The sequence below is a fragment of the Gavialis gangeticus genome, unplaced genomic scaffold, assembly GCF_001723915.1.
Source record: "Gavialis gangeticus isolate Ggan-Ray unplaced genomic scaffold, GavGan_comp1, whole genome shotgun sequence".
In the NCBI taxonomy this organism is placed as follows: Eukaryota; Metazoa; Chordata; order Crocodylia; family Gavialidae; genus Gavialis; species Gavialis gangeticus.
Window position 1 is genome coordinate 113,251,211 of NW_017729025.1, and position 23,175 is coordinate 113,274,385.

At 43.8% G+C, this 23,175-nt stretch overlaps 1 protein-coding gene and 1 long non-coding RNA gene across 5 annotated transcripts in view; one reads left to right on the forward strand and one right to left on the reverse strand.

Moving 5' to 3' along the window:
- ANO1 (anoctamin 1) overlaps positions 1 to 23,175 on the reverse strand; it is a 166,334-nt gene that overhangs the window by 29,974 nt on the left and 113,185 nt on the right. For 2 of the 4 annotated variants that reach the window (XM_019519440.1, XM_019519439.1), the window contains 6 exons: positions 23,009 to 23,169; positions 11,532 to 11,614; positions 8,224 to 8,235; positions 7,280 to 7,351; positions 5,026 to 5,103; positions 2,744 to 2,818 (listed from right to left, as the gene is read on the reverse strand). In XM_019519440.1, coding sequence (XP_019374985.1) covers positions 2,744 to 2,818; positions 5,026 to 5,103; positions 7,280 to 7,351; positions 8,224 to 8,235; positions 11,532 to 11,614; positions 23,009 to 23,169 — 481 coding nt within the window. The remainder of the gene's footprint in view (positions 1 to 2,743; positions 2,819 to 5,025; positions 5,104 to 7,279; positions 7,352 to 8,223; positions 8,236 to 11,531; positions 11,615 to 23,008; positions 23,170 to 23,175) is intronic. The other 2 variants (XM_019519443.1, XM_019519441.1) reach the window with 1 other exon arrangement.
- Positions 4,249 to 19,475, forward strand: LOC109298990. The gene is made up of 3 exons (XR_002097743.1): positions 4,249 to 4,260; positions 14,958 to 14,961; positions 19,335 to 19,475. It is a non-coding gene; the product is annotated as an uncharacterized LOC109298990 (long non-coding RNA).

Sequence of the window (23,175 nt, forward strand, 5' to 3'; positions counted from 1 at the left end):
CATGGTAGTGCCCACTGCACTCAGCCCCCCTCACCACCAACACTTTTTCAAGTCATGGTGAGCCACTATATTGCATTTTTACTTCCTCTTCACTCCACAGGTGAGCTGTGCCTTTATTTCCTATTTCCAAAGATTCCTATTTCTTCACCAGCCTTAAATGTCTGGCAAACATCATCAAATAAGGTCTCAACATATGAATAGTGTGGTCTCACCCTCTAGGAGGTGGAGCCAGACCAGGTTGTCCTGTACATTATCTGCATATAGACGTTAGGAGGATTCCAGAATTTGTGACAAGAACACTCCGTTCCAGTCATGAGTGGGGGCACTGATTCACACATGGGTCCTTTTGTGGGTACATATACTGAGCAATACTGAGCTGTGGGGTTACCATGGCTAAAACACTGTTGACTGTTAGGGTCCAGCCCAATGAGCTACAGGGTAAATCATGAGCCTTCTGACTTTGGATTAATATGATGCACAGTTTGTACTATATATAATAAGTAGGTATAAACATACTGCTTAAAAGCGTGTTTTTGGGGTGCATTTACACGTGCAATTAATGAACATAAATAAACTCTGGAACTTATTGCTCCCAGGTGAACCTTTGAACATGCGACCAAGAGCAAAAATTCCAGAGCAATTAGCAGGGGACCCAAGGGGTAGGAAGTCAGCCTGCCAGCCCAGGGCTGCTTTGACCAGGCTCTACGTGCTGTCGACAGGCTGGCCGGGGCCCAAATGTTCTTCAGCATGGGGCTAAGCCCCCAGCCAGCCATTCCACAGCACATCAGCCTAGAGCTGTTCTGATGGGGCTTCACATGCTATGGAGTGGCTAGCTGTGGCATAAGGGTGCTTCAGTGTGGGCCTGCCCACTGGCTAGCCCAGCACTGAAGCAGCCTCATGCCCCAGCCAGCCCCGTCACTGTCTACTGTAGTGCCTCCAGGACCGATGCCAGTTTAAGCAGATTAATTTACTGAGCTGTCAGAAACTACTTGCGTCTGACAGGACTATCCGACAACACAGTAAGTTAGTTTAAACTGGCCTAATTGCTATGCACTTGTAGATGGTGACGCTTTACTGAGCAGTAAATTAGTCTACTGAGCAGTAAGCCACATATGTAGATGTGCCTATGGAATACCTGTACTAAAACTTGTAGTAGTTTCAAAAAATGTAAAATGCATCAATTCTGGATGAACTAAGTCTATGGGTACCCATATGTTTATTTCAAGGTCAGTATTTTCAAATTTGCCCCTCACTTCTATGTGTTCAGGGAGAGCAGGGTCTGACAGTAAGGAAGAGGGGAATACCTGCATGTGGAATTTGTTTTATCTACTGCAGCAGTGGGAGGGGGATTTATTTTCTCTACTGTAGCAGTGGGAGGGGGGGCAAATTCAAGGTAATCTTCCAATAACTAGATTCTATACCTCGACGTTTTATTTTTTTTTAAGATAATTTTTTCCATATATATAATCTAATTATTGCAGGAGGGAGGGTCATCTTATAGTCAGGGTCATCTCATATTCAAGAAATATGGTAAAGCTACTGCCATTCAGATCTGGCTGGCGTGTCATTACTTGGTTACCCCAATTATAGAATTAAAATCTGTACGAAAAGAAATCTAGACGAAAATGCCTTATCTTTTAAATAGAAACCATTAAGGAATACGTGGTAACTGCCTAACTATAAAGAAAAAGGTAGGAATGAAACTGTCTTATAGAAATGGAGAGGAATGCTACAGGCATTGACCTGGCTTTTCTCTGCAACTTCCTAATATCTTTCTCAGGCATTCAACCTTGTGAAAATGTAAAGGATAAACTAAATCTAGGGCTCCTGAAGTTAAACTTCGTATTAGTTGGAATTTCTAAAGAGTACCAATTGCAATACAAAAACATATATCTAACTTCCTAAAGACCTGGGAAAAATACTTTTATGCTGCTTAAATAGATGAATATATTAAGAACTGGAAGAATATTTTAAGATCAAAAGAGGTTTAAGAAACTCTTCAGGCTTATGACTTAGGAAAGGTGTAGGATCATGATATTTATAGTGTTTGATCCTACATAGCACATTTCCTTTACTTAAAAATGTAAATTCTCTTATTAAAGATGTCTAGTTAGATTGGCCTGTTCTACCTTTGGGATGAAATGCAATATGGGCCTAATATTTTTATTCACTTCTATGTCTTTGGAACAAGTTTTGAAGGAACAATAATTATTAGAGCCTAGCATGCAATTGACTTAAGGACTAGAGAGAGCAATCAATCACCTTTTTTTCCTTTCATAAATGTAGGCATTATATTTGCAGCCTTATGGTACTACCCTCATTTGAAAGATTCCTTAACAATACTTACTACTAGACTTAGAGTTATGTATTAGTTTTTTCTGTGTTCTGGGACAATGATTATCTGGTTCCCCAGATTTGAGCAATTTAAGCACATTTGAGTTTTGCTTTCATCTAGAATATGGTAATTTCTGATTCCATACTTCATTATCATTAACCACCCTGCATTTGCCTCCCTGGTTTTACGACATGCTTATTGAAAAATAAAGCCAAAGTATTCATTCAAATATTACAATATGACTGAAAACTTAAAGTGAATAAACAGTTTTCCTTTTCTAGAAAAAAAGAAGTCAGTTGTAAAATATATCTTTTAAAGTGACTATAATTATTTCACTAGTGTTTGTTTTAATTCTGCTTCAGATGACTCAATAATGTGAATCTTAAGTATCTACCATATAATACTTACCATGAAGATAATGCCAACGAAGTTGGTAAAATATGCTGGAAAACGATCTTTCCATGTCAGTTTCTCTTTATCAGTCTAAAATATGAAAAAACCCTGTAGTTTATTAAAGCTATAGAGTATCTAAAAAAACTCTCTCCTACTGGGCTTTTCACAAAAAACACCAATGCACAAGAAACAAATCATACAGACACAACAAGTTAAAAGGTGCAAAGAAACAGTGCTTAATGTTACAGAGGGGGCCTGCAAGATTTTTGGGCAGAGTGCCAAAAACACCTGCAACCTTGACTCATAAGATGTTCGTGTACCAGGAATGGACAATGGGGGGAGCTGCAAGGTGCCTGAACCTTGGTGTAGCAGTGCAGCCCTAGCCCCCTTCCCCACCATCCACTCTAAGTGCGTGTCAAGCAAAATGCCTTTGAGTGCCATGCTCTGACACCTGTGCAAGGGGCTGCCTACCCGTGAGTTAGTTTTATATATATAAACTATTTACATTACATTTAGCTTTACACTAGTGCTAAAGCTTGTATTATGGGTATTATAAAGATAAATAATATTTATTAAAGACTTATTTTAAAGAAACACATGGATAAACTTTTCACACTATTTTTCTAGTGTAAGAAATATTTTATGATCCTCTCTCAGAAAAGTTTTAAAAACTTTGTATGCTGATATATTTGCAAGAAGCCAGGCACCATTAGAATTGTTTCTGCAAGCCTTACTTACACACGTAATACTTATTCATATAAGTAGTCTCACTAAAATGTGGATTACTTACATGAGCAAGCAGCTTCAGGATCATTTTATACACATGAATATTTCTATTGACATCAATAGGACTATTCAAGAGTTCAGTTACTTGCATGCTTAACTCTTGCCAGGATAACACTCTATTATCTGAACAACTATCTACTGATTTCTTTCAAACAATTTGGGAATAAAAATCTCATTTAGAATGTCACAAATGAAGATAGATTATGGATGGAGTTTGAAGTTAAGAGGATAGAACTGTCAAGGTTAAATAGAGAAGATGATGCCACGCTGAATACCAAATTTAAATTCAGTACAAAATGACATTTCATGCATGATGTCTGACAGAACAGCAGGCTACTTGGTCAGGCACGTGGCACATGCTCCATTACAACAATGCAACATCCATCCAACATGGTAATGCAAAGATTAGCCATGCAGTGCCATTCCCACTACTTACAGGGTACATACTGACATTTGGGAGGTTACGGGGAAGGTTAGAGCAAGTAAAAAATGGCTACTTGATCCAAGGTAAATTGGGATGAAGGGCCTAGTGGGGCCGGGGGGGGGGTTGGAGCAGAGTCCATGCTGGGTATTGGGAGGTAAGCAGGGTCTGTGGGGGGTCCTGGGAGAATCAGGGGATTTTGGGGGGCCAGAAGTGTCTGTGGAGGGGCTTTGGGAGATCAGAGAGGAAGCAGGGTCTGCAGGAGGACTGGGGGCAAGCAGGGTCCAGGAGTGTGTGGGAGGGTTTGGCAGGACTAGACAGGCTAGTGGGGTCTGTGGAGGCGGGTTTGGGGGACTCTTTCCTCTACCCTGGGACCAGAGGTTATATTTAGCTCCCCTTATCCTCTACCTCCAGATGAACAGCCCACCCCTCCCCCATCCCAGCTTACTTCCTTGGCTCCTGGCACCAGTGAACACTGGTTAAACCAGTACTGGAAATGTCTTATGGGATGAGGGGTTTGGTGGGCTCGGAGAGGCTGGGTGGTCTGCAGCGAGGAGGGGTTGTCCATCTGGGGGTGGAGCAAGGGGATGAGGTGGGTATGAAAAGTGCATCCCCAGGGCTGTAGCTGGCAGCTGGCTTTCCCATCTCCAGGGCTGTGCTGGGAACTGTGCAGAAGTTCAGTTACGTTGGTCTCACCAGACCCAATCTAAATTAGATTACCTCAGAGGTAGACTTAACTTAGATTAGGCTGGCCATTGTTAGATCAATCTGTCTTCTGAACTTCTGTATAGTATGCACTCAGAGCAACTTAACTAGCGATCTAAATATAGGGGCTGCACCATGGTGAACTAAGGTAGATTGGGTCACCACTTTTAACATGATTTAACCTCCCCCAAGCCTCCCCAGATGCCTGTATATACCCACAAACACAGGCTCTATCAGAGTCCTGAACAAGAACAAAAAGAACAGCAGAATGTGAATATTAAACAAAGGTTCAACAGCCAAAGTTTGTTGAAAAAACAATTAATTTGTGTCTTCCATAATTACTCAAAATCTGAGGGTTTTTTCCATAAATTTGAATGAAATGTACCAATTTCACCCCAGCCATGACTGTCTTAACTCTTTGTCTCCATTTGTTTGTTGTCTCTTCTGGCAAATGTCGACGCTTCTGATGGCAATCAAAGGAAACAAAAGAAGGACCATGCAATACATTACAAAGCACTGATTAACAACATTAAATTAATCCGCAGACTCTCTTACCCACTGCAAGTTAGCAATAAGCGCTCCATTAGTTTGTTCAATGCTTTGTGTTCCAGCTTCAGATTAATTAAGGGGAAAAAACCCAACTCTCCCCCACCCCATACCAAAACAAAACAACTCCCCAGAATTAGAAGAAATTTTACTTTTAAAGGCGATCTGTAAAGGACATTTAAAAAAATAGTCATGTGCCCTCCTTATTTCTTTATGATGTATAAAGAAAGCCTGAAAAGCTTTTCTTTTAAATTTTATTTTTGCCTTAGTTTTTTGCCTTAGTTTCTGTTCTCATGGTTTTACATAGTTTTTCTGAAGGACCTCTAAGCTGTGAGGAATGTTACTGTGAGCCAAACTTTAGGTTCAAGTTTTCAAGTGTCCTACTTAATTCTTTGTAAGAGTAATATGTCTAACTCCCAGCGTTGAAAAGTTGAGCCTTATTTGAAGGACTTTTTTCTCCCATACCATTTTTGTTTATTAAGATCAAAATGGTATTGTCCAAAGAAGGAGCAAACTAAAGTTTTAAACAGCATGACTAAATGATTCTTTTGCTCTTGACGGCTCAGCTTTTACTTCTCTGGTAACTTAGATGTCTCCACTCACTAGTGGTACAAGTCATTTGGTCTAGATGAGACTTGAATTTCTTGAGTAAGAGAGAGTAGAAAGCCCTCTACATTTTTCTTGGGAAAGAAAAAAACTACTTTTCAGGCCTTATTTACTCATCATAAAAAGGGCAGAAGCTCAAATTCTTTTTCTTTTGCAGAGGTAGTTTAAACCATGTTCCAAGTAAGGTATTCCACACTAAAAATTTTTTGTTTGTTTGCTTGTTTAATATTAAAGAGGCTAAGTTTAAACAGTTTATGTTATAGCCTATTTAGAATGCATCAAAACCAGCTGAGTATCAACCTTTAAGAATAGTCAAGCCACACCTAAATATATGCACCTGAGAAAACTAAACAGAAAATTTAATCTAATTTTAAACTATTCTATTAAGGTGCCTGTTACTTGGGTGTCTATATGGCATGCATGGCATCTGTTACTAATAATATCTTATATTTACATAGTTCCTTTTATTTTGATGGATCCCAACCTGTCTTGAACTCTAAACTTATGCTGATTTTCTGTAAAAACGACTCAAAAAGAATTGAATCATTCATCCTTAAGATGTAGCTACCTCTGGGGTGACATACAGATTTGTCAATATAACACAAAATACGTTAGGATCAGAAGTGAGGGATACCTTATTGCAGGGGGATTATATTGAAAAAGGCAGAAAGTTTTACTGAAGCTGGAATCTGCCAAAGAATTTGGAGTTAGTACTATTAATATTAATTATTATCCCAGTAACAATAAAAGTGCAATGGGATATTTAATAGCCACAAATGTCTTAAGATCTAAGCATAGAAAGCCAGATTCCAATCCAATGGCTGAATATTTGCCTTTTAGAGGCATTTAATAGTGCATTCCAATGCATCTGTGGTGCCAGGAAAGAAATCTTTACTCCCACTGAAAGAGCAGGGAGGAAACTCCGTGAAGGTCTCTCAAATAATTTTTCTCTTTTAGATTCCTCTCATGCAGGAAAATCTGCAGGAAGGCATGAATTACCGTTCAGTTTTGCTCAGTCCTTATTCAGCCAGACACTGATTGGAATGTATAAAGCACCTCACAGTTTGGCCCAAATGATTAGCATGTTGTCATGATGATAGCTCAGAGGGAGACAAAGGATTATTGAGACATTTTAATTACCTATAATACCACAAGACTCAAGATTCACTTAAGATTTCTTAAATGTTACCTAACAGCCTAATTCAAATTTGTATTTTAATAGAGTTATTCAACTGTCATTCAACTTTGTCTAAATATTGAACACAGTTCTGTACTTGCACAGATCTAACATGCATGAAGTGTACACACTGACATACATAATTCATGGGTTCAGAAGTATTCAGAAACTTAAATGTGATAGCATTATATCTTTTCTGTTTCCGTTTTATTTTTTTGTTTTTTCCAAAATCTTGGTCAGCCCACCACTGGAAATAGATTAGGTTTCAAAGGATTTTACCTGATTAAATAAATTCATATAGTTACCATACCTCTTTATGTCTGTATTCTTTCCTCAGTGATTTTTCTAATACTTTAGCTTCATATTCTGCTCTTGGATGATCCTGTGAAATAACTTATACTTAATTGCAAGCAATGATATTGATTTCCTACTTCAGATTTGTGTGAAAAATGCTAATCAATGTCCTTCTTACTTCCAGTTGTTATTATTGGATTCTAATTTACTGGACATATTGTCAGATGATTGTCTGTTGTAACTAAAACCTTTGCATTGTTTTCAATTCTGTGCTATGGAAGAAAGATTGAGCAGAGCCAAAAAGCTTTACAGAGCTTGTCAAAGATGGCAAAGGTAGCCCCATGTAGGTCAAACTTAACTCTCAGAAGTCCATAGTGAGAGACTACTGTTCACAGTATGTGATGCTTTATCTGGATTGAAAGGATCTTATTATACGGATAAAGAAGAGACTTTACATGCTGTTAACTGTAATAATCTCTGTGGATCTCATCTAACAGAGGGCAGCTATTATCTGTTATAATTTAGGTTAAACGTGTGTAGCACTTGAGGTCTTAGTGAGTTCACAATGAAAGTCTCAGACAGATTAAGTTTGGACACTCACAAACATGAATGAATTGTGGCAACAGCCATAGGAAAGTGTATTTTCAGTGAAAAAAGATATTGCATATCAGACTAGCCACATACATTAAAAAGAGGAGATGTAGGAAATAATCAGAAATACAGAGAGACAGCCAAAAGATTCAGAAAGTACACGCAGCAACGTACTGGATGGAAAACAGAATGCATTAAAAAAAAAAGTTCCAACCAATGGGAAAAAAGCAAGAAAGAATCATTGTAGTGGTAGTTCTAAAGAAAATTAGATGCTGGAAAAAAAAGAAATAGGTGACACCAAAAGATACCTTTCACCAGTTGATAGGTAATAAAAAAGGTAGAGCAATTACAAAAAAAATATTTCCAAACCTTGACTGCCTCCTTCAGGGAACCAGAAAAACAAAACAAAACAAAAAACAAAACAAAACAAAAATATGATTACTTAACTGTTGCAAGTTATACTAGCTTCATATATTTTTTTAAAATCACGCAAAAGTAAATAGTAGGTACTGTGGATGGCTAGACCTAATTAGGGGAAAGCAGTCTGTTTTTGTGTTCGCACTGAAGGTGTACTGATAGTACTGAATATCTCCTGTACAAATAAACCTTATTGAGTTTACTGAATAAATGTCCCCCTAAAAACACCATCAGCTTAGATATTTCAGTATTTTTGCTTGCCACTTGTGACCCTGATTCAGCAAAACACTTAGCCACCTGCTTATGTTCCATTGGCTTTTCTTAAGTGGATGCCTGAATGCTTTATTGAACTGAGGGTGGTGTTTACTAGAGTTGAGTGCATTGAAGGAAAAGTAAAATACACTGTATACAGCTGCTTTCTCTGGTTGCACATTGCAATTGCTGGAGAGAACTCTGAATGCAGCTATGAATGGAACAGCCATTGGAAAGATACAGTTAATCCTTTTCACTGTCATGTGTGCTAATAAGATGCCAAAAATAAAAGAGCAGTTGCCTCATGGTTTCTAGCAAAGATATCCTCATATTCTCATCCAATATGATAGGTGCTGATCCTGCAAATAGTACGGGTACAGACTGCCTGCACCTAATAGGACTGTGGTCTTAGGGTGTTGTTAGACAATACCTTTCCCACATGCTAAATGTTCTTGAGATGGGAGTGTCTGCATGTTAAAGAAGGAAAAAGCTAAGTGTTCTGCGAGCATCTCAAAGTTATGCATCTTTGGGCAAGGATTATCTCTAGCTGGTGTTAGGCAGCTCATGTTGCAGTGAAGTCAATCCGCTGCATAGGGCAAATGCCAGCAATTTATGGTCCTCCAGTATCCAAGGATGAACCCCTCCAAACCCCACCAACCGCATGTGGACAATCTATTATCCAGAACGCTACTGTCCTGGACTGACAGTGCCATGGAGAGCTGAGTAGCTGCTAATGACTAGGGAGACATGGTGGAGATGGTTGGGGGTGGGGGTTGATGAGTGGGAAGCTGCTGGGAAACTGCAGGGGGAGGGTGGTGGCAGGTAAGCAGGGACCCACTGGATTGCTGCACAGCTACGAAGCAGACTTGGCAGCTCCTAGCCATACCCTTGCTACCAGGTCTCTCACCACAAATAGAGCTGTGCAGATTAGAGAAGGTATTAACCCTTAACGTATGACTGCTCACAGCACATACTAATTTTAGTACTGCCTAACATTTGTCAGAGTTAGCATGTGTGAACTGTAACATGTAACAACACCCTTAGAAACCAAAGTTTCTATGAAGAATTCAATTAATAAAAGAAAGCAAGTATACAATAGTTATATCCAGCCTAACAGGTAATATAACACATGATTTAATAGAAGGTCTATGAAAAACATGTTCACGTGATTTAATGAATGCACGCTTGTTGCATATGTTTCAAGTATATCCAGTTTTCATGGGCAGCCATAATTTTAACACAGTGCCCAAAGACAAAAAACTAAGAAATACATTTCTGACCAAAGAAAAAGGGTCTAGATTTTATGGAAGCTAGTGGGGCTTTTAAAATGTTATGGAATGGCATAAATGAATTGCACAGCTAAGTCGGATATCAAGCTTGTTGAAGTCAGTGGTAAGAGCATCACTGTCTTCAATAGACTCTCAGTCGGGCCCCTAGTGATAGTCAGGGACCCGAGTTTTTCGTTTCCCACAGAAAAACGGCAAAATCAGCAGACATTCCCTTTTAACCGAGAAAAATGCGGATTTTTCATTTTAACGGAAAAACCTGTGAATTTTCCAGTTTTGCAAAGAGCTCTCTGCAGACTGGCAAAGTTCCAGCCTGCAAGGGGCTGGGGGGAGTGGAAGGAGGGCAATCAGGCAGAGGGCACCATGTGCATGTCCGTGTACACACATGCACATGTCTTCTAGGTAGCCTGGAGAGCAGCTTCCACAGGTAAGTCTGGTGGGGAGGAGGGGGGATTGAGGCCCCCATAGGGAGGGATGGAGGGAGCTGAGCATGGCTGGGGCTGCTGCTGTGCATGGGGCCTGAGGCTGGGATGCGCGGCCACAAGGCCCCGGCAGGGAGAGGGACAGAGCCGTGGGCAGCTCATCTCGGGGTGGTGAGGGGTGGGCCTGGCTCCCCACCATTATGAGCACTCCCAGTGGTGCATGGGGGGGTGGGGGCATGTGACCCTCAGATGTGTGTGCGGCAGGGGCAGAGAAGGCTGCCTGCTGAGGGCTTGGGCTGTCCACCCAGCTGCCTTCCCCCCAGGGCCTCTACAGCACAGTGGGTGGGACCCAGTGCAGCAGGACAGAGCAGGGAGGGCAGGGAAGCTCCTTGCCACTGTAAGTCCCACACCACCATGGTGAGTTGCCCCTTGCCTGCCCATGAAATGGTGTTTCGTTTTAATTGCGGATTTGGGGGGTTTTAATCAGAGAATTTGCAATTTTTAAGCAGAGGAAACCAGGATCCTTGGTGATAATGTCAGAATGTAAAAAAAAAAAAAAAAAAAGAAGAAAATCAGTTGTAATGGATGAAGTTTCCTCCCCCACACATTCTCATAGGTGCATATACATATCCATTTGAATATAAATTTAGCAATCTTTTGCTTGAATTTCTCAATCCTTCCACTCTCAAACATGTTTATTATAAAGCCTGCCTAAAAGTTTCTGGCACATGCAGCAAACATTACCCCCACATTTACATCCCAGTATTCCTGTGACGTGTTCCATACATTTAAGCAATATTTTCCAAAAGATTTACCAAATTAGGGCTTGATCCTGCATCATTAAAGTTAATGGAAGTGTTGGTGGTTTTTATGATAATATAACTTCATCAGCTTTGGTACAGTCATTCCTCACTCATAGCAATTTAATGCAAGAAGAATGAGTGTCTTAGCTTTTAGCTTTAAGTGTTTTAGCCTTTAGTGCTCTTTTTAGAAACAGCTACACATGAGCTATATATTTCATGTCTGCTCAAGTAGGTGTGACTTAATACCATTGTTTGTGGCTATACACTTATATTTCTATGGAAACAATATGTGCTAGTAATACACTTGTATAAGAAACTCAAAAAATGTTCACAACAAGGATTTTCTTCTTTTGGATCAAAGAAGTACTGCAAAAATCTCTCTCAGTATTCCATCTAGTGATGTCTAGCAGCCTGAAGCAAGGAATCACTTAGATCTAATTATGGAAGCTAAACAAAATCATGAAATGACATCAATTCAAAATGACTTTAAAACTAACCTCCTCCTCTTCAAACCCAGTCAGATCCCATCTATAGTTGAGACGCATCTGTCTTCTCTTCCAGTGTTCCATAAATGTGGCAGCTGGAAATGCAAAGAAAAGAAAGAGGGTTTTTTTTTTAAGCATAATTATTTGGACCATTTACAAAGCCTTTAAAATCAAATTGTTCTTCAGAATTGCCTCAATATGTAAACCTCACTGCTTTGGCATGTTAGGATAAATTTATTATTGTTCACCCTTATGTAAATCCAGAGGCCCTTCACCGAGCAGAGCCAGTCTGATACTTTCAGGCTCTTAACTGTAGTCATCATACAGAGTCTGATCAATAACATTTATCTGGGAAATAGTAAAGGCCTAACTCTCTGAGCTAACTCATTAGCTATAAAAACCAGAAGAGTCGCATTCTCTCATACACTGACAGATCTTGTGCTTTTACCTGCTAGTGGGTAGACAGATGGTTAATTAAGGATCTTGAGGGAATTTGGTGCCCAAACCCTAGGGAGGGAGGTAGCCAGACAGACAAATATATATTTTGTCAGGAACAATACTTCCAAGCTTCTCTGTATGTGGATGCCAAGCAATCCAAATAGAACCGCGCTGTGTTCACAAACAAAAGCTGTATTATTTTAACTCAGCAGCGGGCAACATCTGGCCCACCGACCACTTTCATCCCACCTGTGGCACCCACTGATTAATTGGACCCTGCTCAGCCCTTCCACCTATGAGGGTGGGAGCAAGGCATCCGCGTATACACACGCCCCCAACTGCACCTTGTTCCCACTCTTGGGGGTGGAAGGGCCTGGCCTGGCCAACAGGCAGCTTTTGGGTGGGGCTGCTGCTGCAACTGCTGGGGACCTGCTTGGCTTCCCCAGCATCCTGCTTGCTCCAGACAGCAGGTAGGGAAGTGGTGGGGGTGGGAACAGAGCTGCAGTGGGTGGCTGGTGGCAGTGTGGAGTCTGCACCCAAGGGGGCCGCAGCAGTGTGGGCCTCAGGTGCGCAGAGTGTGGATGAGGGAGGGTGGGGGGTGTGGGGACCCCCTCCCCACACTCCTCCCATGGTGTGCAGCCCTGGCAGGCAGCAGTGGCAGCAGCAGCAGGTGGGGGTGCTCATGACCAACAGCGTGCAGCTCTGGCCAGTGCTGCACATTGCGGCGAGAAGTGCAGCCCCCGCTGAGCCATTTCTATCACCAGTGCTCCATGCCATGCACACGCAGCCCCCACACTTATGCAGCAGGGGAGGGAAACCCCATTCACTAGAGCTGGCTGCCTTTTCTGCTCCTTGTGCAGCAGAGAGCAGCAAAGGCAGCCAGCTCCAGCGTAGGGGGGCTTCCCTCTGGCATCGCATGAGTGTGGGGGCTCCACACACTGCATGACAGGGAGCACTGATGAAAGAGGTAGCCTGGCAGGGGCTGTGCTTCTCACCACGATGTGCAGCACTGGCTGTGCCAGGCAAAAGCACCCTAAGCACCCCCACCTGCTGCTTCACTATGGGGGAGGTGTTGGGGGAGTCCCCACACCCCCCACCCTCCTTCACATGCCACAAATGCTGTACACCCACACTCTTCCCCCACAACCCCCCAAATACCCTATGCCCCCCCCACAGCCACACCCTTCACAAACTCTCAGCTGCAGCAGGAAGTGCCTGCAGTGGGAAGGGGAGGGGCTGCTTTTGCCCTGTGCTGAGCAGCAGTTTCTCTCCCCACCACTGCTGCTCAGCCTGGATGGGCAAGCCTGGCATTGGCAAGGGGCAAAAGCAACCCCTCCCCCTCCAGCTGCCAGTGCTTCCTGCTGCAGCTACCTGGAGCCAGCACTGCTGCTCTGTGTCTGCTCTGCTGCCACCGCCTGTCCCATGGGGCAGCCCAGAAGTGGTAGTGACATGGAGGGTACACAGAGCAGCCCCACCCAGGCTCTGGGTGGATGCACCTGGAAGCACTGGCAGTGGGACAGGGAGGAGCTGCTTTCCCCCTGCACTGAGCAGCAGTTTCTCCCCCACCTCTGCTACTCAGCCTGGACAGGCGAGTCTACACCTGGTGTGGGGCATGCAGGGTCGAGGCTTCATGCATTGGTCCCTGCCTGTACCATGGGGCTGGGACCAGTGGCAGCAGCAAAGGAGCTGCTGTGGCTGGGCTGCCAAGAAAGGCAGTCCTGCTGCAGAGCAGCCCCAGCCTCGCTGATGTCCAGGGAGTGGCACCTCGGCCTGGTGGGACTGAGGGACCTGCTGGGGCCAGACAAAGCCCCTCTGCAGGCCAGATCTGCCCAGCCCACGGTGTCTAGCCATGCCCCTGCCCAGCCGCTGGAGTGGCAAGGGGGGAGCAACCGTGATGGGACAGGGCTCTGGCCAGGAAGGGGCTTGTGCTGCCAGACATTATGACAGACTGCTGTCCCCACCAAGGACCCTGCCCCCTTCCACTGCAGTGGCCCATCGAGGGCACAGCCAGCCTGTAGGGCCCCTTGATGGGGGCAGGAATGAGGTTATTCTCCTTCCGTCGTTCCACGAAGTGTACAGCAGGGGCCTATTCCACCACAGGAAGTGAGCGCAGTGGCAACAGGGGGAGGGCAGACTGGGCTACCAAAAGGGGTAGAGGGGAGACTAACCTCTCTCCCTGCCCCTTCTGCCTCAGGGGCCATGGTGCCCAGTACTGCAGCAAGAAGGGGGAGCAACTGGCAGTCCTGATGGTTGGACAGGGCAGAAGGAATTAAACCCCTCTCTGGTCAGTTCAGCCCAAACTGGCCATGCCCCCCACCCCCAACCACAGCTTCCCTGCATCTGAGGGTGCCCTCTAGCACCCCCGGCTTCTGGCCTGAGCAATTGCAGGCATGTCCCTCCATGTCTGTTCTGTTACAAACCCATTAACTCTCTGCAGGTTATACTAACCTGCAAAGGTTGAATCAGGCTTTGGCTTTTTGAATGTCTGCCCCTAGTCTAAATGGGTATGCTGCTTTAACTGGCAGCATTGAAACTGTTATACTGGTTCACAGGTGCCTGTGCTGGTATAATTTACTCCCACAAGGGAAGAGAAATAAGCAGTATTGGTATAAGCCACTTTCATATTGCTATAACTGAATTCACACTTGGGTTTCAACTGCTGTAAGCATCTCAGGGTGTGTAGAGAAGGTACATTTTTGTGCAATGAGGCCCCCACAGCCATAACACAAGAAACATTCATGGCACTTTTAAAATGGTTGATGGTGCAAAAATTTAACCCCTCATCTGATATAGTATCAGACAAGGGCGCTCCAGGGCACAGAGCCTTAGAGAACCTGTATCTCATGTGGCTTTGCAGGGCTCAGCAAAGCCTCTGAAAACCTGTCTCCTGCCTGCACAGCCAGGCATGGGAGGAAGAGACTCCCCACATCCCGTCTCCGTCATGCGTGCCCCAGCTACCCATGTTGAAGTCTTAGCAGGAGCTAGGCTGGGCCCATGCAGCAGGGTCCTCCCTTCCTCCTGCCCCCTGTATGAGCATACTGACAGTAGCAGAGACTGCTGCACCTGAAGCTGGGGGGTGGTTGGGAAATGGAGCCCCCCTGCCTTGCAGACCTGGCACAGCTACCTCTGCTGAGGTCTTAGGGGGAGTTGGACTTGGCTTGCACAGTGGGGAAGGGGGGTGGTCTCCCTTTCCCCCACCCCTGCTCAAGTATCTTGACAGCAGCAGAGGCTTGCTGCAGTCAGAGCTGGGTGGGGAGTGGGGGGTGGAAATGGAGCCTCCCTTTCTTGTGGGCCCAGCCTGGCTGCTCCTACTGGGGCTTTGAGGGGAGGCCTCCTGGGAGGCTGCTGGAGTGCCTCAACCTCTGGCTTCAGCCAGTGCAAGCAGGCTCTGAGCCTTCCCCACCCAAAAGGCAAACTCTGGTTGGGTTCAATAGCTTGCTAATTCATGGCATTTTGTGTAAAGCACCATAGTTAGAGCGCCTCCCTGACAGGCTGCTGGAACTTTGGTACATACCCTCAGTAACTAATGGCATCCCAACTGAGACAGTTATACCAGTACAAAAACCATGTGTAGACAGAAATATGTTAATCTGTGCTGGAAAGATGGTTAAAGATGGAGTCTTTTAGTGGCTGTTGTAAAGGAAGCCATGATGTTGTATTAATTTTAATTTTAACTCAATAGACTTACAGAAAAGAAACACTGTGAAAGCAACTCCTCAAGTTACAACAAAGTTCCACTATTTATCATTCTATCTGCCTTTTGTGGTTAAGGAAACCCTCAAAGGACATACTTTCATGTTGGGAATAATTTAGACCTGTGCAATAAATAATTATGAAAGAAGCAAATCTATTGAGAATGGCAAACCCCATGAGAGTTTCTCCATAGTGAATAGTAACAGATGTTCTCAGCAAGATTTGCCATGATATTCAGTACAACACTGCAGGTAAGAAAGACTAATACAAAGGAAAAGACACCGGTATGATTGGAATCAGATTAAGCTGAAGACATTCATCAGTTCTTCATGTGAAAATCTTATGTACAAAGCCCAAACCTGAACTCCAATTACAATTCTTGTGCTTCTTGTAAGTTGGAACCATTATAATTATACTATTAAACAGACTATGTCATAATCCTGAAATTCTCTCCCTTTTCCTGTAGCTTTGGGAGTTCTTACATTGCGGTCTCTTTTTACATACAGCAAAATATGGAAAATGAAAGACACATTGTTTCTTGCTCCTACTAGAAGTCATTTTACAGGACTGACTTACAAAAATATAAAATGAAAATATTACATCTGAAACACAGCCAGCTCTTAGCTCAGATGAAAAGCAGCAAGTGAATGTGCCAAATACAAAGCAGTAGCAAGGGGCTATTTTTTTTGTCAAACATACATGCATTTTCAGGTTTTGTGTGTCCACCAATGCAAATATAACTTAAAGGTTCTGGAAGATGGCTTTCTAGATTACTTACATCATCTGGATTCTGAGTGGTTCTGGAATAGATTTCATACCAAAAGAAAAAAACAGGCTTTATTCCTTTGGAAAAAGTTCCATATTACTTTATTTCAGTCCTGGCAGCAAGCAAGAGAGAGAGAGAGAGAGAGAGAGAGAGAGAGAGCATGCAGTAGCCTATTGTTCTGGCATTTCTGGCTACTGATCCTTGCTGCCAGGACTCTATCTGCATTTTATATTAGGCAATTATTTGTTACAAATAGAAATAACCTTAGAAGCAGGAACCAGAAGCCAGACCCTCTTCTCTGAGGTGTGCTATAAGTATAGACCATAGAGCCACACATCCTTTTTCTTTGTCTCATTCTAGCTCTGTAACTCTTGCCTTCCTGGCTGCTCAGAGGCCCAGATTCAACAGGATGGGTTGAGGATGCACTCACCTAGGATATTCTATAAGTGGGCAGTTATGAGACACTCCTGGGCTAAGTACAGATAGCCAAAAAGCCTGAGATTGAATTGATTCAATCCTTGCAGGTTAGTCTAAGCTGCATAGATTGAACCAACAAGCAAGTGAACAGACATTCACTTTTGATTTCAGAAATGTAGCCACATACTTGTAGTGGCCCAGGCCAGAAGCTGGGGGCTGCTAGAGCATATGTCCCTGCTCGGCTGGAGTGGACAGCTTGGGCCAAAGCTAGCCTGTCCGCCCTGTGGTGGGGGCAAGGGGAGGGGGAAGATTTGTGGAGGAGGTTCAAAGCATCCTGAAATGCTAGAGGACTGTAAGTTAACCTGCATCGGAAGGGGATCTGGGACAGAAGTTCAAGAAATTGATTTAACCTAAACTAGTTAAGTCTGATACTGCATCCATCCAGATTAATCTTAAACCAGTTTCGGCTATTTTGAAAGTGGTTTAAGTGCACCAAACTTCTGCTGCGTTACATATTTGAACCAGTTTCCTATCACTTATAGTGGTTTATGTGGAATTTCTGCTACTAGCCCTGGGGAGTAATACATGCTACTTTAAACTCCCTCAGGGTGAGGAGGGTCTGGAAGCCACGTCTCCCAACACTTGGGTACTTTGAACACTATGTAAAAGGTGGGCATCATCATTACCACAAATGCATTTAATGCTGTGGATGTGAATTAGCAATGCTTTGAGAACACCTCATAGCTTGGATCCCTCTGGGGACTTAAGCATCTCCCTAGCATCAAACAGGATTACAACAAAGTTTAGGAATCAGGCAAAATCAAACTGGATTACTTCTGTGCATGCTCAGAAGCCCAAGTCTGGGTGCCTAGGGAGCACAGCAGTCCAATTAGAGGAACTGCCTGAGCTTAGATACCTATTGAGTTTGATGTCTTGTGGAGCAGAGCCAATTTGGGTTCAAGTTTTGACACTTAGGTGCCTAAATTCCACATAAATACTATTAGGTGCCTTTGAAACCAGGTTTGTTTGGGCCCTTAGGCCTTACTTTAAAATAGAGAATTTCAAAGTCATGAGAGAATACTGGAGAGAATTTAAGTAACTCGAAGCATATAAGTAGAGCTATCCAAGTCAATGTCACTATTTGTACAATTAAAGTTGGTATGTGCTTACCTTATTTTATTTATTTTGGTATTAGCATAGGAGTGGGCAAAACATGGCCTGTGGGCTAGATCTGGCCCACCCAGTGATTTTTTCTGGCCCACAGTGGGTCTCTTGGCCCCCGTAGCCCAGGTTCAGGGTGTAGCCTGGGCCATGGTGCATGTGGCCGGTCCTGCTGCCCTTAGATGTGCAGAGAGGCTGGGGGGTGTGCAGCAGCCAGACTCACTTCCCAACAGCCCTGGAAATGGCAGCTTCTTCTAGCTGCCACTGCTAACTTCTGCCACTACTGTAAGACCCAGCCCCACTACCTTGGCATCCCAGCCCATGCCAACTGCTGGGGACACTGGACAAAGTAGGTGGGTGTAGTCTTCATGGAGACCAGCCCGGGACCCACACAGGCAGGGCAGATGGGATGGGGCCGTGGCATCTAGGAATGGGGTGAGCAAGTGAGGCCTGGGATCAGGATTGGGAATGATTGCAGGGCAGTGACAGCACGCAGCCAGGGCCTGGGGCAGAGACATAGTTTCATAGTTTCATAGTTTCTAGGGTCGGAAGGGACCTGAGCAGATCATCTAGTCCGACCCCCTGCCATGGCAGGAAGAGCACTGGGGTCAAACGACCCCAGTACGGTGGTCATCCAACCTTAAAAACCCCCAGGGTGGGAGCCTGCACCACCTCACTTGGAAGCTGGTTCCAGACCCTAGCTGCCCTGACCGTGAAGTAGCGCCTCCTGATGTCCATCTGCTGCCCCTATGCCCCCTGCGATGGGTGCCGGTTCCATGGACAGGGGCATACAGGGAGCCTGCCTTGGGCCTCAGCCCTGTGCTGTCACTGCCCTGTGATCCTGATCCCAGCCCCGTTCACCTGCCCTGCCCCCAGATGCCCACTTGCAGCCCGATCCTAGGGCCGAGGGTGGGGCAAACTACTTAGGGAGTTTTGGTGAGCTGTTGGTGGGGAGCAGTGCGGACATGTGGACACAGACTGCAACAGATCACCAAAACTCCCTAAATGGCCCTCCAGCCCAAATATTTGCCCATCCCTGTATTAGGGCCTTCATTTTTCTGTACCTCAGTTCTACAGGTCTAAACGTTTTCCCTGATCCATACAGGTGTGAAGGTTAAATTAAAAAAACATCTTTCATACAATGGAAATAGAAGGTATATAAATATTCTAATATACAGGGGGATTTTTAGCTCCTGCCCCCTGAAGTTGTGTGCGCAAAACCTGTTGTTACACTGGCTTTGTACAGCTGGAAAAATTATACTTTTAATAAATTGCATGCACTAACACTAAAATGGACAAGAACAGTATTCTGTTAACTTGTGGAACACAAGTTCCACAAGGGTGGGCGGATGAGAACAGGATGGGTTTCAACACTGACAAGGGCAAGATACTGCACCTGCGGAGGAAGAATCAGCACCATACCTACAGGCTGGGGAACTCCCTTCTCATCAGTGCAGAGGCAGAAAAGGATCTTAGAGTCATTATTGATGCCAAAATGAACATGGGCCGACAGTGTGGGGAAGCAGTCAGAAAGGCCAACCATAGCTTGTCATGCATCCACAGATGCATCTCAAACAGATCCAAGGAGGTGATCCTTCCCCTCTATGCGACACTGGTCAGGTTGCAGTTGGAGTACTGCATCCAGTTCTGGGCGTCGCACTTCAGGAGGGATGTGGACAACATGGAGAGGGTCCATGATCAGGGGCAGCAGGGCAAGCCCTACGAAGAGAGGCTACAAGACCTGACCTCCACAAGAGAAGGCTGAGAGGGGATCTAGTGGCCTGTTACAAACTAGTCAGAGGGGACCAGCAGGCACTGGAGGAGTCCCTGTTCCCCCGAGCACTACCAGGAGTGACAAGAAATAACGGTCACAAGCTGGCGGAGGGTAGATTCAGGCTAGATATCAGGAGATATCAGGCTAGATATCAGGAGGCACTACTTCAGTCAGGGCGGCTAGGATCTGGAACCAACTTCCAAGAGAAGTGGTGCTGGCTTCTACCCTGGGGTTTTTTAAGAGGAGGCTGGATGAACACCTTGCCGGGGTTGTTTGACCCCAGTACTCTTTCCTGCCATGGCAGGGGGTCAGACTCGATCTGCTCAGGTCCCTTCTGACCCTACCAGCTATGAAACAATGAAACAAGCAACCTTATTGGCTTGGAACAGAATATTCCATGTCATGATATATTTGACTAGTATTCAACTAAGATACCTGTCATTTTACACTGAGAGTGAGTGTAGGCAAGAGAGGCCAGATATTTGATTACTCACTTGAGAGTCAGGCTATTTAAAGTCTCTGATGTGGCATACTGTTTTGAGTTGTAGCCTATGTCCTAATATGAGTAACATGACAAGATGCTGTTCAAGATAGCAGATCACTCATCAACACTGCATAGTTAGTTTAGGTAGGCTTGCTTTTCCTCCACAGCTTTCTTGCTGATTATCCTCTTACATCTTTCACCAAGTCTGCTTCAAAGCTAACTCTCAAAAGGACACATATTAAATAGCCATTCCTCTCCCCCATATATTTCAAACTAGAAAAGTCAGTCAGGCCTGTTTGCCTTGCAGCTTTTATAAAATAGCAGCTTTGGTCAGGAAGATAAGGTATTTTAAAGGATCCAAATTAATATTAATAGAAAAAATTATTCCTTTGATGTCTCGGCAAATAGGAACTAGTTCTGCATTTCCAGTAGAGTAAATATGCTAGTTTATCATCTAAAATGGAGACCACTACTAATACATAAAGGTCTGGTTTATAGATTGGGCAAAAATCTTTTTGTGGTGCTTATAATGCTGTATTAGTCTAATGTGGCTATTCAGTGCAGAGATCAGAGGCAGCAAAATAAATTTCCCTATTTAGATGCATGTTTTGTGCTGCAGTATGACCGCTAGGCTGGAATACAATCACATGTCTTTTGTGGTTCCTATATACAGGATTCTCATTTAACAGTTCCACAAATATATGGGTTCCTTGATGGTGCTCAGTCATATTTCTTAGGGAACAAGCCACTCTGCATGTGTCAAATATAGAAATATGGCAGAAATTTGGTCACTCTATAAAACCAGTCATGGAGTGCAATGCTAGGGTAGGAGTGGGTAGGTGGAGCTTATTTCCTTGGTGGTGTGACTTTGGACCCTGGCACTAATGTGTAGATATTGTCAATACAAAAATTTTCTGGCATAGAGAGTGTGTGTAGCCACTTAGGATCATAGGAAAGTAAGGCTGGAAGGGACCTCACAAGGTCATCTAGTCCAGCCCACTGCTTAAGTCAGGATCATCCCTGGCTAAACCATGTCAGCCAAGTGTCTGTCTAACCTTCTTTTGAACACTTCCAAGGATGGAGATTCTATATTTTCTCTATGTAGCCTGTTCCAGTGTTTGACAACCCACGTAGTCAGAGAGTTCCTCCTAATCTCCAGCCTAAATTTACCCTGCTGAAGCTTGAGGCCATTACTCTTATTCCTGTCCCCTACAGCCACAGAGAAAAGCCCATCTTCATCCTGTCTATAAGGATGAGATATTTGAAGACTGTTATCAAATCTCCCCTCAGTCTTTGCTTCTCCAGACTAAATACCCATAGTTCTTTCAGCCTTTCCTTATAAGTCTTGTCTCCTAAGCCCCTAATCATTTTGTTGCTCTGTGCTGGACTCTTTCCAAATTATCTACATCTTTCTGGAAGTGTGGGTCCCAAAACTGGACATAGTACTCCAATTGAGGCCTCGCCAATGCTGAACAGAACAAAAGAATCACTTCCCTTGATTTGCAAGTGACACTCCTGTTAATACAACCCACAATACTATTGGGTTTTTTTTAAACTAAAGTATGCTCTTGGCTCATTTTCAGCTTATGGTCTACTGTAACCACCAAGTCCTTCTCTGCAGTACTGCAGCCTACTCAGTCATTCCCTAGTCTATATTTGTGCATGTAATTATTCTGTCCCGCATACAGGACTTTGTACTTGTCTTTGCTGAAGCTCATCTGACTGATAGCAGGCCATTTTCCAGCCTATCCTTAATCTATAACTTAATTAGGTTTCTTCTTCATTCAAGACCCCTGTGAGGCTTCCAAAGCAAGGTGGGACTCGCATGTGCCCTCTCCCAACAAGTAGATATCATGCACAAAGATGATGCTGGAACTTGGAGTTCAAGCTCATCACCAAACTAGTTAAAAAGTACACATCTGCCTTATGCTATTCCCCAGGGGCAATGATCTTGATTAACTATGGTTCTATAGAGTTCTATATTTCAAGGAGAGAGTTTTTGTGCTAGTTGGGCAATGAATTTCTCTAGAACAGATCTATGGTATGTAATGGTTTTCTGGTACTGTCTGGGCTACTGTCCGCATAGGGAGCCCAGCTGAGATGACTGTAATAACACGAAATTCTTATGAAACACTTCCCAGACTTTATTCAATAAGTTCTCGCAACAGTTCTCCAAAGAGCTGATATTAATAAGTCAAATCTTAAAGGCGGGAACTAAAGCAGAAATTTTAAGAGGCAAGCTCAGAAGCTTATGGGGGAAGGGTCAGCATCAGACAAATAATTTGAACATAGGAATTTTGGGTTTGTGTTGCTATGCACATGCATGCTTCTGGATAAACTGAACTACACTTAGGAGCAAAAATCAAGAATCAATCATGGTTTGTTCTTTTCAAATCCCCCTTCCAAAAAGTATGCTATACATCTTGCTGGTAATGTACTAATTTGAAAGCTAGCTCTGCAAATAGATTTTGTTGGCAAGCTGTGCAACCCCCTTAATGAAATTTAGGCATACCACACAGCAGTTTTTCTGACAGAAGCTTACCAATTTCATTTCATATTCATCTGAGCAATTTTCTGAATTTTAGCTTTTAGTCTACAATGTAAATTTAGGGGTGGCACTTTCATTGGAAAAGGATTTAAAAAGGATTTGACATAATCAACTCTCCAAGCTTAAACATATTACTTTGGTTTTTGGTGATTTTCCTGCTATATTTAAGAGAATTAAAAACCCACATCAAAACCACATATGTTCTTACCCCATAGAGCCATAAAGACAGAGAAGAAGACAGTTGCCGGGTTATCAAAGAGGTGACTTGCTCGAGCAGTGGCACAGGCAGAGCTCATTTTCCAGTAACTGCATGTTTTGTCACATAAAGGGCACATGGTGATATTGTTTCTCTGGTCACACATCTCCATGCTGCAA